At 46.9% G+C, this 12,027-nt stretch overlaps 1 protein-coding gene across 2 annotated transcripts in view; it reads right to left on the minus strand.

Moving 5' to 3' along the window:
• Window positions 1–12,027, minus strand: part of LOC144178827 (gamma-butyrobetaine dioxygenase-like) — a 64,629-nt gene that overhangs the window by 5,996 nt on the left and 46,606 nt on the right. For both annotated transcript variants that reach the window (XM_077706956.1, XM_077706957.1), the window contains exons 2-6: window positions 9,751–9,825; window positions 8,623–8,780; window positions 5,074–5,261; window positions 3,189–3,409; window positions 1,800–1,964 (exon numbers count right to left, since the gene is read on the minus strand). In XM_077706956.1, coding sequence (XP_077563082.1) covers window positions 1,800–1,964; window positions 3,189–3,409; window positions 5,074–5,261; window positions 8,623–8,780; window positions 9,751–9,825 — 807 coding nt within the window. The remainder of the gene's footprint in view (window positions 1–1,799; window positions 1,965–3,188; window positions 3,410–5,073; window positions 5,262–8,622; window positions 8,781–9,750; window positions 9,826–12,027) is intronic.

Consider the following 12,027-nt stretch of genomic DNA (forward strand, 5'->3'; position numbering starts at 1 on the left):
TGGGCCACGAAAGGGTTTAGGCACTGCTTTATGAGAGGCATGGATACGGTGTGAAGACGGAGGACCAGGCAACTGACCAAACGGTACTGAAAGGCGGTAGGCGAAAGTGGGTTACAATACAGTCAAAAACAGGTAAACGCAGGGGAGATGACTAATTGAGCAAAGAGAAGAAAAAAAAAAACTCTGGAGATCTACAGCACAGAATGGCTGGAAATCAGGAAGGAAAGTTTCTATGGCAACACGCGAGGCAGTGCAGTGCTCTTTGAAGCACGGTCGGGGTGCCTGAGAGGACGGAAGCAAGGAAGGAACAGTACAAGAAAGGCAGGGAGAGGGAGATAGAGAAAAACTTTGTTTACGGTCAGACTAAGACTTATTGGTATTCCTCCGCCAGAAGAACCATGGCCAGCTGATCAACGAGGGCCACCGACGCCAACCCCACCAACCATTGGGAGGAGGAGGGTTAGGGTAATGAGGGGACTGTTGGGAGGCGGGGTAGGAGAAAAGGATGCGCTCAACATTTGCGCACGGAGACGGGCAGTTGGGACAGGATTGGTCTCAGCGATAACCGTAGAGGTACAGAGGTTAACCAGAAAACTGTCGAGTTGTCTGCCCTACACATGGGGATGGGGATACTGGAAATATAGGCAATAGGATTAAATGTATTTAAGCTGAGGCAGGGATCAGGAAACCATCGGACATATTGTCATGGACTGCAGAAATATCCAAGCGCGCCGGTACAATGAGGACACGTGGTTAACTGAGGCTTTGGTATTTGGGGTGAGGAGGAGCCTGAACTTCAGTGCCATTGAGATGACAAATAGGCGGCTGGGTTGGTGGTGCACGAAATCAAGTAAAAGAGAAGTACGAAGGAGGTGTCATCAAATAGATGAGAACTTAGTACAGCGGAGGTGGAGAAAGTGGGTAGGAGCGGGGGCGGGGGGGGGGGGGGGGGGGGGAGGAGTGAAAAAATGTGCGAGGGCAGAAAATATGCGAGGAAGAGATAAAAAATAGAACCGCTGGGGAAGGATGAGGGGAGAGTGAGGAAGCAACTTGATAAAATTTGATAGGGGAATAGCAATAATTTGAATAAAACAGGCAAGTCAGTTGTGGACGAAGCCCTCAAAAGGGGGAGCCTCTAACCATCACCATCATCATCATGACCAGAAACGTGCAACTGTTGCACTCACATAAAGGCACACTGAGGAAGTATATTTCTTCATAAAGAGTTCTGACGCCCATTGAATAAAATTACTTTCACATGAAGAACTCTATTCAGTAAGCATTTCAGTACGCAAATCACTATCGGTGTGTGTCTTGGGTGACCGAGTAAATGTGTGCTTGTAACGGCATGAGCAACACTCGTGGGGATCGCTTTTCATTTTTTTTTTATTCATATGCAGTTAATTCAACACAAATGCGCCTGTTTTATTTTTTTCGTTAAAGGAAAAGATTCAACAAGTATTTTTAAAACGATAATTGGTTCAGAAAAATCATAAAGTCGCACTGGAAGTTGATATATTGCATTAAGCTCTCGGCCACTCGACACAAATATTTTGATCACAGAGATTGTGTTTTATACGTGGCTTAATATGACATCTGCCAGACAAAAAACATGCAGTGTGTTTTCGTGAATTTTATTGCCGCACTCCCGGGGATAAAATTCCCGACCTGTTGCTAGGCGCCACACACAGTGCCTCCTAATAATGATTTTTACCAAGGCCAAGATACGGCTACCAAGGATAGACGTATCTGGGGAGCGAGTTTGACTTGTTCTTTGCTGGTACAAGACGGGGGCGTACCTGGAGCGCTTTCCCGGTCGGGCAGCTCGGTGTGCTGGTGAAAGCGGGAGCCTCGGTGGGCGTCGGGCTGGCACGTGGCGTCGAACACGCGACCCATACCGGTCTCCCGGATGTAGCCCATGCGCGTGGCCACCTTCTCCAACTCGTCCTCGTGCGGAGGAACGCCTGCATTCGGAACGAGGAAAGACACGACGTCACGGCACTCCTAATAACTTTTCATCCTGCAAATGCGTTGCGGGTGACGCTCAGGCCTTCCATAGTAGAGAAGGGGATGCATTCAAGCGCCGCTCCGCAATGGCCCCGTGTGGCAAGCAGAATTTGAACTCAAATGGAATTGATGACTTTACAAAAAAAATTTCGTATTGCTCGACAGCAGCCATCACAATAGAGTATCAATTAAGGCTTGTGAAAAATTATTCCCGTCGCGCGATACACTAATTCAAACGAAAAGTTAGAGCGTTCGTCCGTCGCGGACGAATTGATGAGATGTTTTTGCGGCTTGATTGAATCTTCGTCAATGCCCAAATCAACTCCATCGGTGGCCTTCGGGGCTTACGACATCCCATCACCTATGCGTGTGTGTGATGCGTGAGCGAGAGAGAGAGTGTGTGTGTTGCGGAGTAATGCGGTTTGGTTACAGCGAAAATCTTTTATTTTAGTGGCCAAGCCATTTTCTCCGCGTTTACAGCAAGGCCCAAGTTTTTTAAACTTAAACCTATTTTAGACATATGTTTACTGCGATAAACAGAGCCTTTTAACCAACCAGATGCGTGCTGTTCTGCGCCTTGATTTTTCTATCATTATCTCTCTCGCGCGCACGTTCGATAAAAGCGATAAAGCGGGGTCAAAATGTTTATGACGCATTCGAAGGCTCACGATGAAAGTGATAATGTAAAGTTAAACTGTTTATGGCCACATTAGAATGCTCGCGATAAAGGTGATAAAGTGATGTTAAACTCTTTATGGCACATTAGAGGGCGCACGTTAACGGTGATAAAGTCAAGTGAAACTGCTTACGACACATTCGAAGGCGCGCATGTCCTCAATAAAGGGACACAGATACAGACCAAGAACCTGAACCCCGTGTCAGCACTGATCAATATATTGGTGTAGATACAAGGCAGAATATGCACAGACTTCTCAATTTTTTAAAACTTGAGCATAAAAAATGAAGTTTTAACTAGCTCAGCAACAAGTTTTGTTATGAAGTTATATACTAAGGCCAAAAGCAGCCAGAAGTGTGTCTCCGAGCTGCTGTTCCGCACTGCGTCAAGAAATAAAGAGCAGTTAGCGTCTGAAGTAATTGGAACCACACGAGATTTCACCCCCTTAACGGCGCTTCTGGTAAACTACGTGAGGTCTTTCAACGACCTCGGAGGATACGCTTACCATGTAGAACGGAGATACCGTACTTCACGATGTTCTTGACCATCTGCTTGAGGCCAGAGCGCTCTTCCATAAAGGTCTTGTAGTCCAGCTCGGGAGGGTTCTCCTCGAACTCCTCTCTGTTCCACAGGATCGTCGACGACTTGGTGTTAGTGTAGAACAGGTCGGACACCTCGGGCGGATCGCCGTCCTTGTTCTCGAACAGCTTCGCAAACTGGTACAGCCTTTATTTCCGACAGAAGTAGCGGGGGAAGAAAGGAGCGCAAAATATCGGAATGAATGCACCGTGGCCACGTATTGCGAACATTCTTTTTATCTGAGGAATGTTCGTAGATTATTCCGAGCCCATTGACAAGACAATAAAAATTGAACGCAGGTCTTAAATTCTTACCTACTACAAGCCTTATATTGTCAGAGGTTACAAAATGCCCACATTGTCATTTCTAACAGCATGGTGTTCACACTTTCAAGGGACTCAAGCTTAACAATAACTGAGGAATTAACCGTACGCGCTTAACAATAATGAGCACCTAAAATAGACACCGAAGCGGCACTTTTGATGCACTTCCGAAACCGAGACGGGTTCAAGCGCTGAAAATGCACCTGGAGCAAAGTAACGAAGTAATTTGGGGCTAGGTCTTTAAAATGTGCGGAGAAACTTGATGTACAAAAGCATTTTTAGTATTTTTCCTACACGAGCCCACGACATCGCGGACATCACAACACATCTCAGCCTTTATTCCACTCCGGCGTGTACCGTAAAAACCCGCGTATAATACGAGGTTTTTTTCCACATTTTACTATGTAAAATTTGTGCCTCGTATTATATGTGGATCCCAAAGTTTTCAGCCGAAAATTTGCACTTTCGGTTTCGGTTTCAGTGGAGGGTGCGCCATCTTGCGGTGGCGTTAGCTGGCTGCTGCTTCTCTCAGACGGCGCCATTTTGATTGTTTTGACTACGCGAAGGATCGGCACGTTCACCGCAAGTCTATCACGATGTCGGTTGCACGAAGGCAGTATTCGGCTGCAATTAAAAGTGTACCGAGACCATCAGGAATTTCGCCGCACGACGGCAGTTCGGCGTTACCGAAGGCAGCATTCGTGGGTGGAGAAAGCAACTGGCGCTTGACTGGATAAAGTCTGTGTGGTGTCGGTGGCCTGGAGCACTGTTGGGGATTCCCGTCAGTGGTCGTGTTGGACGCCTTTCCCTGCTACCTGGCCGATTCCGTGAAGAAGTTGTTGCGCGAACCCCGCATCGAACTCATTGTCATTCCAGGAGGAATGACATCCCAGCTGTAACCGCTAGACGCTTGCATCAACAAGCCTTTCAAAGACTGCATCAGGTCCTGCTACCAAGAGTGGATGAGGTCAGGAGACCCGGAAGTGACAGCTACCGGATGGCTGACGCGGGCTTCTCCAGCGGTGCTTTCTGGCAGGATCGTGGATGCGTGGGCTAGCATCCTAGAGGAGCTCGTCAGTCGCTCTTTTAAGAAATGCGGCATCTCGAATGCCCTTGATGGCACTGAGGACCACTTTGTGTGGGAAGACATTTCCGACAAGGCGACTTCAGGAGACAGCGGCAGCGAACCTGACGATGACTGAACGGACGTCGGGAGACAGTGCCAGCGAAAACTGACAATGACTGAACGGTAACTGCAGTGCAAATAAATGTTTTCTGTGCTCTTTACCTCGCATTATATGCGGATGAAAACTTTTTTTCTGATTTTGCTGTCCCCGAATTGCACCTCGTATTATACGCGGGTTCGTATTATACGCGGGTTTTTTATTTCTCTCTCAAAAAAGCTGTTGCAAAGACAGCACCTCTTTCTCGTGAACACTTCGTTCCTTCGCAAAAGTGGCCCAAAATTGCAATGTTTGGTCATCTCACCAGTCGCAGGAGTAAGTGCTGGAGTGGGGTGGCGCCGAAGAGGCCTGTGGCCAGCAGATCTCCAGCTTCTCGCCGTCCTCGACAGCCCACGACAGCGGCTGAATGTCGGGGCTGATCTTCACGCTGCTCAGCAGCTTCTGCCGCGTTGCGGGATGCACGCACGCCGAGCACGTGCAGCTGTCGCGAAGCTGCGCAATGTGAAATAGTACACGACAGACATTTGCGGAACGCCCGAGATTCACATGACCAGTCAGTTTCCTTTTAACAGCAGAGCTGTTTAAGCTACCGGTTCCGCCGTACAGCGTTACCGGAAAAAATACCAAGAAAGGTCATTGTCAAAAGCGACCCCGGAAATAAAACTATTAGCTTATAAAACCTTCATCCTTCCGATACTTGAATATGCGTCGGTTGTTTGGGACCCTTATACGCAAATTAACATTAACAAACTAGAGAGCGTGCAGCGTAAGGCCATTAGATTCGTCTACAACTCGTATAGTTGGCATACATCACCCAATGCTCTTTTGAGAAGTGCCCAATAAGAAAGCTTGCAGTTGAGACGGTACTGGGACAGGCTCAAATTTATGTACTTACATTACCACAATAAATTAGGACTTAGCAAGCTTAACTACATACAACCAGTAACATTACGTCCGACACGGTCAAATTACACTAAGAAACTGATCAACTTTTCGTGCAGAACAGACGCGTTTAAAAACTCGTTTTTCACACGAACTGTTCGAGAATGGAACGCGCTTTGCCCCGATGTCATGGAATGTTTGACGGTAGATGCATCTATGTCATCTCTGAAAAAGCAAGCGTCCGCTGAATTTGTGCAAAATTGCTATGCCTTTGTTCTTTATACTTTCTTTCATTGTAGGGCATAGTTTATCTTTGCTGGTTGAGACTTTGCCTTTCTTGGTTACTTTCCCCTGGGCTTCTTTTCTGATATATTCATAACAAGACTGTTCACCGCCTGTGTCGTAATTATCAGGACGAGGCCCCGCCTCTTGTGCGAGACTATGTGTGTGCGCAGAAGACTGCGCACCTATTTCTTTGGATCTGTCTACTCCGTCATATCGTTCTTTTCTTGCGTGTATGATACTGCGCGCGTAAGAAACAAACACACTGTTACGTTTCTTCTTTAGTTTTGCATTCCCGCACTGTTTTTGTTCGCAATCCCCTGGTCCTTCTGCAGCTTGTGCCCAACTTGCATTACTTATCATGTTTTGACTGTATAGATTTTTTTCTTTTTGTACGTGTTACAATGTACACCCACTCCTGCCGAGGGCCTTTTGTAAGGCTGGCAGTATTCCTGAAATAAATAAATGATAAGAAAGACGGAGCGCACGTGAGCGTGGGCCTCTTGAGGAGCGCCCGGTGTCGGCCAGCTCGACCTTCGAGACCACTCTGCCCAGCGTTCGCGGCGGGATCTCTGGCGTGCTGTTCTCCTTGCCAGTTCAAGTGCACTCGCGCCTGAAGTGGGAAGCACAGACGCCGAGCTTGCGCTACAGACGCCGAGTTCGCGAAGCCAGTTGCCGCGGGTTCTAGCGAGTGCAAACGCGGTCCACTTTACAAGAGATGCGAAAGCCTGAGGACAAAACGATCCAGGCCTGCCGTCATAAAGAACTTTCAGCTGCAAGTTCTGAAATCCATACGAGGTGCAACAACCGGGTCTCCGATGGATTGAGAGAGGCCGCCAGCTCTGCTGTTCCTCCAGCCTTGCACGACTATAGTGCAAGCGGCGGCGTTTTTTTTTTTTTTTTTTTTTCTCTGGGTGCATAGTTTGCCACATTCGGTGCACAGAAGACTGTGTTTTTTGTTTTAAAGAGGACAGTTCTTTATGAGCTACCTGAGTGTACAAAAAATTGGTCTGCACGTCTGTCTGTCACTTGATTCTCAAGAAAACGGTGAAAGAATGCTGGAACACGAAGTAGGCAGGCACGACTGTTACAAACTACTGAAACCACTGGCATCGTTCAAACCTGCTTATATCATACAGTTCAAGAGAAACCTCAAGCATATTTGAGGAAAAGCATAAGTTCATAACCGAGAGTACCAGAGGTTTCATTAATTGAGAATACACGCGGGATTGGTTTTTAAAGACGATAGCCTTTCCTGGGCTATTAAAAACGTTGTCTGTCTGTATGTCTGTCTGCCCCTCTATTCAGCCCCCCCAGCCAAAATTTGGAACAATTCTCTAAAAATAATTATAAATCGGCGGAACTATTCCAGACTATTAAAACTGCTGGCGTAAGTCATGCATGTTCCCATTGCTTCATGCAAAGAAAGCCTTAGGCACACGTGAGTCAAAATACAAGTACTTAACCGGTACGTACCCGCGTTCTTTTAGTTAAGTATACACGTTGAGTGTGTTTTTGCGATAGTGAGAAAAGAAAACAACCCGTTAAAAATGACGTGGAGAGGTTCTAGCTCGTGAGAGACGAATTGAATTTAATTGAATAAGCTTTTTGAGATAGGGGAGGCCACGTATAGCAATCACGAAACGAACTGAGCTCCAGCTCGTGCTACTCCAGGAAGAGCACGAAACACAAGATAAAAAAAAGGAAGCGTGCTTCGCAGCAGCCTGCGCGCGAGCAGGGCCAAAGCGGGAAAATTGAAGGGCACTGAACAAATCCTCCACTTAATTAATCACGAGAGGAGCGAGAGTGGAGAGGAAGAGCGTGAGGGGCGCGAGCGGAGGAGTCACGTGGCAGGGGCGGCAGACGATTATCGTCTTTCGACGACATTTGCAGTTAAGCTAGCAGATACGCGGCCAATTTTACTACAGCAAACCACAAAAGCGACTCGTTAAAAATGGTAGCGAAAAACCCTGAGGTAAAAGCAAACACGAGTTACCAGAGACTGGTACTTTCGAATTTAACAAGGTTGGATTTTCTCTTCATGGGCCCCTTAAAGGGACCCTGCAACACTTTCGACAAACGCTTTCACTCTTTCCTTCGCGTGTGGACGCACCGCGAAAGCTACAGTTATCGCCAGCGCGGAGCGGCACTGCCTAATTTGGTCGTCGCACCAGATACGCCTCCCTGTTCTACTTTGTTTTTGTGGCTTTATTTTTAAAGTTACCATCGAAAGCGTTCATCGCTGGAACGGAAGGAAAACTGGCCAACAGCCGCTACATGGCCTCACTGACGTTATTCGGGCCGTCGAAGAACATCAAGACAAGGAAAGAGAGAAAAACCTTTTGAGCGAGTTTCCAAATTATCTGATGGGCATAGAGCAGTAATTTCTGGCTGAGGTACTTCGTGACCCTCTAATCTACTAAGTACTGAATGTATTGGGTGACTACGTTCTGCAAGCATTTAAGATTTCAAAAAAAGTTGAGAGAAGTGTTGCAGGGTCCCTTTAAAGGCGCTCATTTATTGTCGAAACACCCTGCAGCGTGCTTGCGGGCGCGCGGGCGCGGATTCCATCCTTTCCATGACTGGCATCTCTGGTCTCGTGGCGAGATGCTGAACGCGCTACGGAACACCTGCTACTTTGGAGTGGCGCGCACCCCAAGTCCATTGGCAATGCTGGAGCTCTACTCACCCAGAGGCTGTTGAAGTGGCACTTGGTATCGTCCGAGAAGGTGACGCAAAGGGTGCTATCGTTGACCTTGTGCACCTTGCGGATACTGGGCTTGGGGACGTTCTCCTCGTCGTCCATCTCCGCCAGGTCCGACGTGATGGTGCGCACCGCAGCCGCCCCTGCGCGATCGCCGCGTATTGTGTTTGGGGCTGAGAGGGACGGTAACGTACCTGACTGAGTTGGAATCGTTTTTCTTAACTGGAAACTAGAATTCGGTTGTCGGACCTGATTGGCTTTAACGTGCGAGTTCACTTTGTGTAATGCGTTATTTAGTAGTTTCGCAGAACTCTCGTGCTGTGCTTAATGTTGTGCGGGATATTTAATACAAAAATGTTCAAAATTGTTCCACACGGCTTTCACAGCTCGTAAGTTTCTACAGAGGCAAACGAGATTTTTGTGACGCTTTGTCACCCTTGCGGTTTTGGCTAATCGCTGTCAGAAGAAAAAAAAATTGATTTAACTTTTAGTGCGCGAAACTGCAAATTGCTGTGTCTTACGAGCGCTAACAAGATGAGCAGAATCGGATACGTAAAACTGTGTTCTTGACGAAGAACACAGGTGTCCCACAATTCTGAGCGTCCTTGGCGTGTTCGAGAAAAATAAAGTGCAAGGCTTCATTTAAAGCGGATTGTTGTTTGGCAGATCAGTGGAAATGGGTGCTATCATACGTACTTTTTTACATATCAGCACACCGCAGAAACCGGGTTTTCAGTTTGCTTATATGAGTCACGTCACTTTTGAGGTCACGTTAGTGAAAGTTCCCTCGGGCGATTTCCGCAGACAGGAATAATGTCTTGTGGATGTTCACCCGCACTTTAAATTTCGCGCACATTAACCTGCATTTCCAGCCATCAAATACAACTAACCGGTTTCTTTAGCGTCCTTCCATGCACATGTAGATACAACCGAAAGTGTCGAGAGAGCTCTTTCAAGGTCCAAATTTACAGAAAATTTTAAGGAATGACAGACATATTGTTATTCCGATATACCTTTTCTGTGGCTTTTTTTTTTTTTTTTTTTTGAAAACAACCTAATTTCTCACCTGTTTCTACGTTTGAGCTGGACTGCTCGTGTGGCTGGATCACTCACCTCCGTTGCCTCCGATGCCATTGTTGAAGGCGCTGCGACCACGCACGAGCCCGGAAAAGAGTAGCCTCCGGCAGGCTGCGAAATGAACGTATAGGAACCGCCACGTTAAGAGAAATACGAGGCTTCCGTTTTGCACACGGCAGTCAGAATTTCCTAGGCCTGTATTAGTTCTTACGGGCTGCCTGTTGGTGCGAATAGGGTGGTTTGTCAATCTACGGACTGATACGCTTAGAAAGCTTAGCTATCATCATCATCTTCTTTTTAATCATCGACCTCGTCGTCGTCGTCACCATCCTCATCATCAGCCTATCTACGCCCACTGAAAGGCAAAGGCCTCTCCCATAGATCTCCAATTATTCCGGTTTTGTGCCAACTGCGACCACTTTATCGCCGCAAACTTGTTGATCTTATCTGCCCAACTAACCTTCTTCCACTCCCTGCCACGCTTGGCTTCTCTAGGGATCCACTCCGTTACCCTTAATGACCAACGGTTATCTTGCCTTCGCATTACATGCCCCTCCCACGCCCATTTCTTTTTCTTAATTTCTACCTGTTTGTTACCTGACCCACTCCGCTCTCTTATTGTCCCGTAATGTTACACCTATCATCTTCCTTTCCATTGCTCGCTAAGTAGTCCTCAATTTAAGTTCAACCCTTTTAGCGAGCCCCCAAGTTTCTGGCCCGTACGTGAGTACCGGTAATATGCAGCTGTCATACACTTTCTTTTTCAGGGACAATGGTAGGCTGCCATTCATTATCTGAGAATGCCTACCAAATGCACCCCACCTCATTCTTATCATTCTAATTTTCTCTGCCTCAAGGTTAGGATCCGGGGAGTAGATATAGGGAGTAGACGGCCTAAGTAGATATATTTGCTTACCACTTCCACTGCCTCGCCACCGGTCTCAAAGCTTAGCTACAGAAAGCTTAGCTATAAGCCCGTTTTATAATACCACTTGAGCGATTTCCGCGTAATTTGTTACTACTTTCATATTTCTGTTTTCTTTTTTGTTCTTTTCCGGGGGTGACTGTAAGAGCTAAAAAAACGCTTGACGATTACGCTTTAATGAAGTACTCCATGTATTGTAGTATTGTCTCAGTAAAGCTCATCCATAACAAAATAGCGAGAGCGCAGGTGTCAGAATGGGGAAATGAGGGGCTCGTTGAATAAGTACAGAAAGAAAGGCAAGCAGTCAAGATTGCCAAGAAGGCTAGTGGGATGGAATCTATCCGTTCTTCGTGTTGAACTACGTTTATTCTTTGAACTGAAAGGAATGGGAGTGAAACATGCTCCCAAGGTGGGACGCAAACCCACGACCATCAGAATACCGGTCTGATGCCATACCAACTAGGTTACCTGAAATGCTGCGCTCCCCTCCACTTGCTTGGCTATTTATGCGAATGCAACTGTTTTCTGTGCTTGGGGGTGGTGTCCGAAGTCATATAACAAATTCTAAGCTGCTGTACCTCACAGCTTCGATCCAGATTCTTACGAAATAAGACCGAAACGCAATCCCAAGAATTCGTAGCAGCTAAACTGGAAGTTAAAATTGAGTCTAAACACAAGCATAATTGAGGAAAAGATGATTAAAATCGGTTGCGTGTGGAACAGGGAATAGCGCGGAGACACTGCTGCTTACATCGTTTGCTTCCTTCGACGCACCTCAACAAAATTTACGTGGCTGCCTTTCTTCACACCGTGTAGATGACAATGCGAAGTTTCACAACTATAGACGCGCAGATGAGCAGGCAGTACACTCTAGGTAACAGCTAATCGCTGAACAAACCGATAAGCTTCGCGGCAAAGTATCTCTCTACTGGCTCGCTGCCGTTTACATAGTGACTCGAACAGTACAGCCACATGCTCCTCAATCTCCGACAAGCGCTTTCTGCTCGGTATAGATATAGAGAGAAGCAATAACCCGAAGTCGTCACTTGGCTTGTTGTCGCGGCCACTCGCCCGTGGCTACAGTGCCGTCGCCTAAGTGGTCAGTGACCCCAATACGTTGTCTGGGAGCTCCGGTTTGCGCTCGTAATGCTTCGTCTGCAAGGCGTCCAGGCGGTGTTCTTTCGCGTCTTCTTATACCTCTCCACTGTTCCAGCCATAACAAAAGCTTTATTTAATTGCTTAATTTTGCGGGGGAAATGTTTCAAAACCGCAGTGAAGGTAGGAGATGAACCCATGCTTATATTTTGCCAGCGGGAGACTTTATTATTCAGAAAGTTGAAAAGTTTAACGGTAGGTCATAAGCTAAATATTTTTGCCATTTAAGTAGA

The sequence above is a fragment of the Haemaphysalis longicornis genome, unplaced genomic scaffold (assembly GCF_048455015.1).
Source record: "Haemaphysalis longicornis isolate Haplotype H1 unplaced genomic scaffold, Haemaphysalis longicornis Haplotype H1 scaffold_4, whole genome shotgun sequence".
Lineage (NCBI taxonomy): Eukaryota > Metazoa > Arthropoda > Arachnida > Ixodida > Ixodidae > Haemaphysalis > Haemaphysalis longicornis.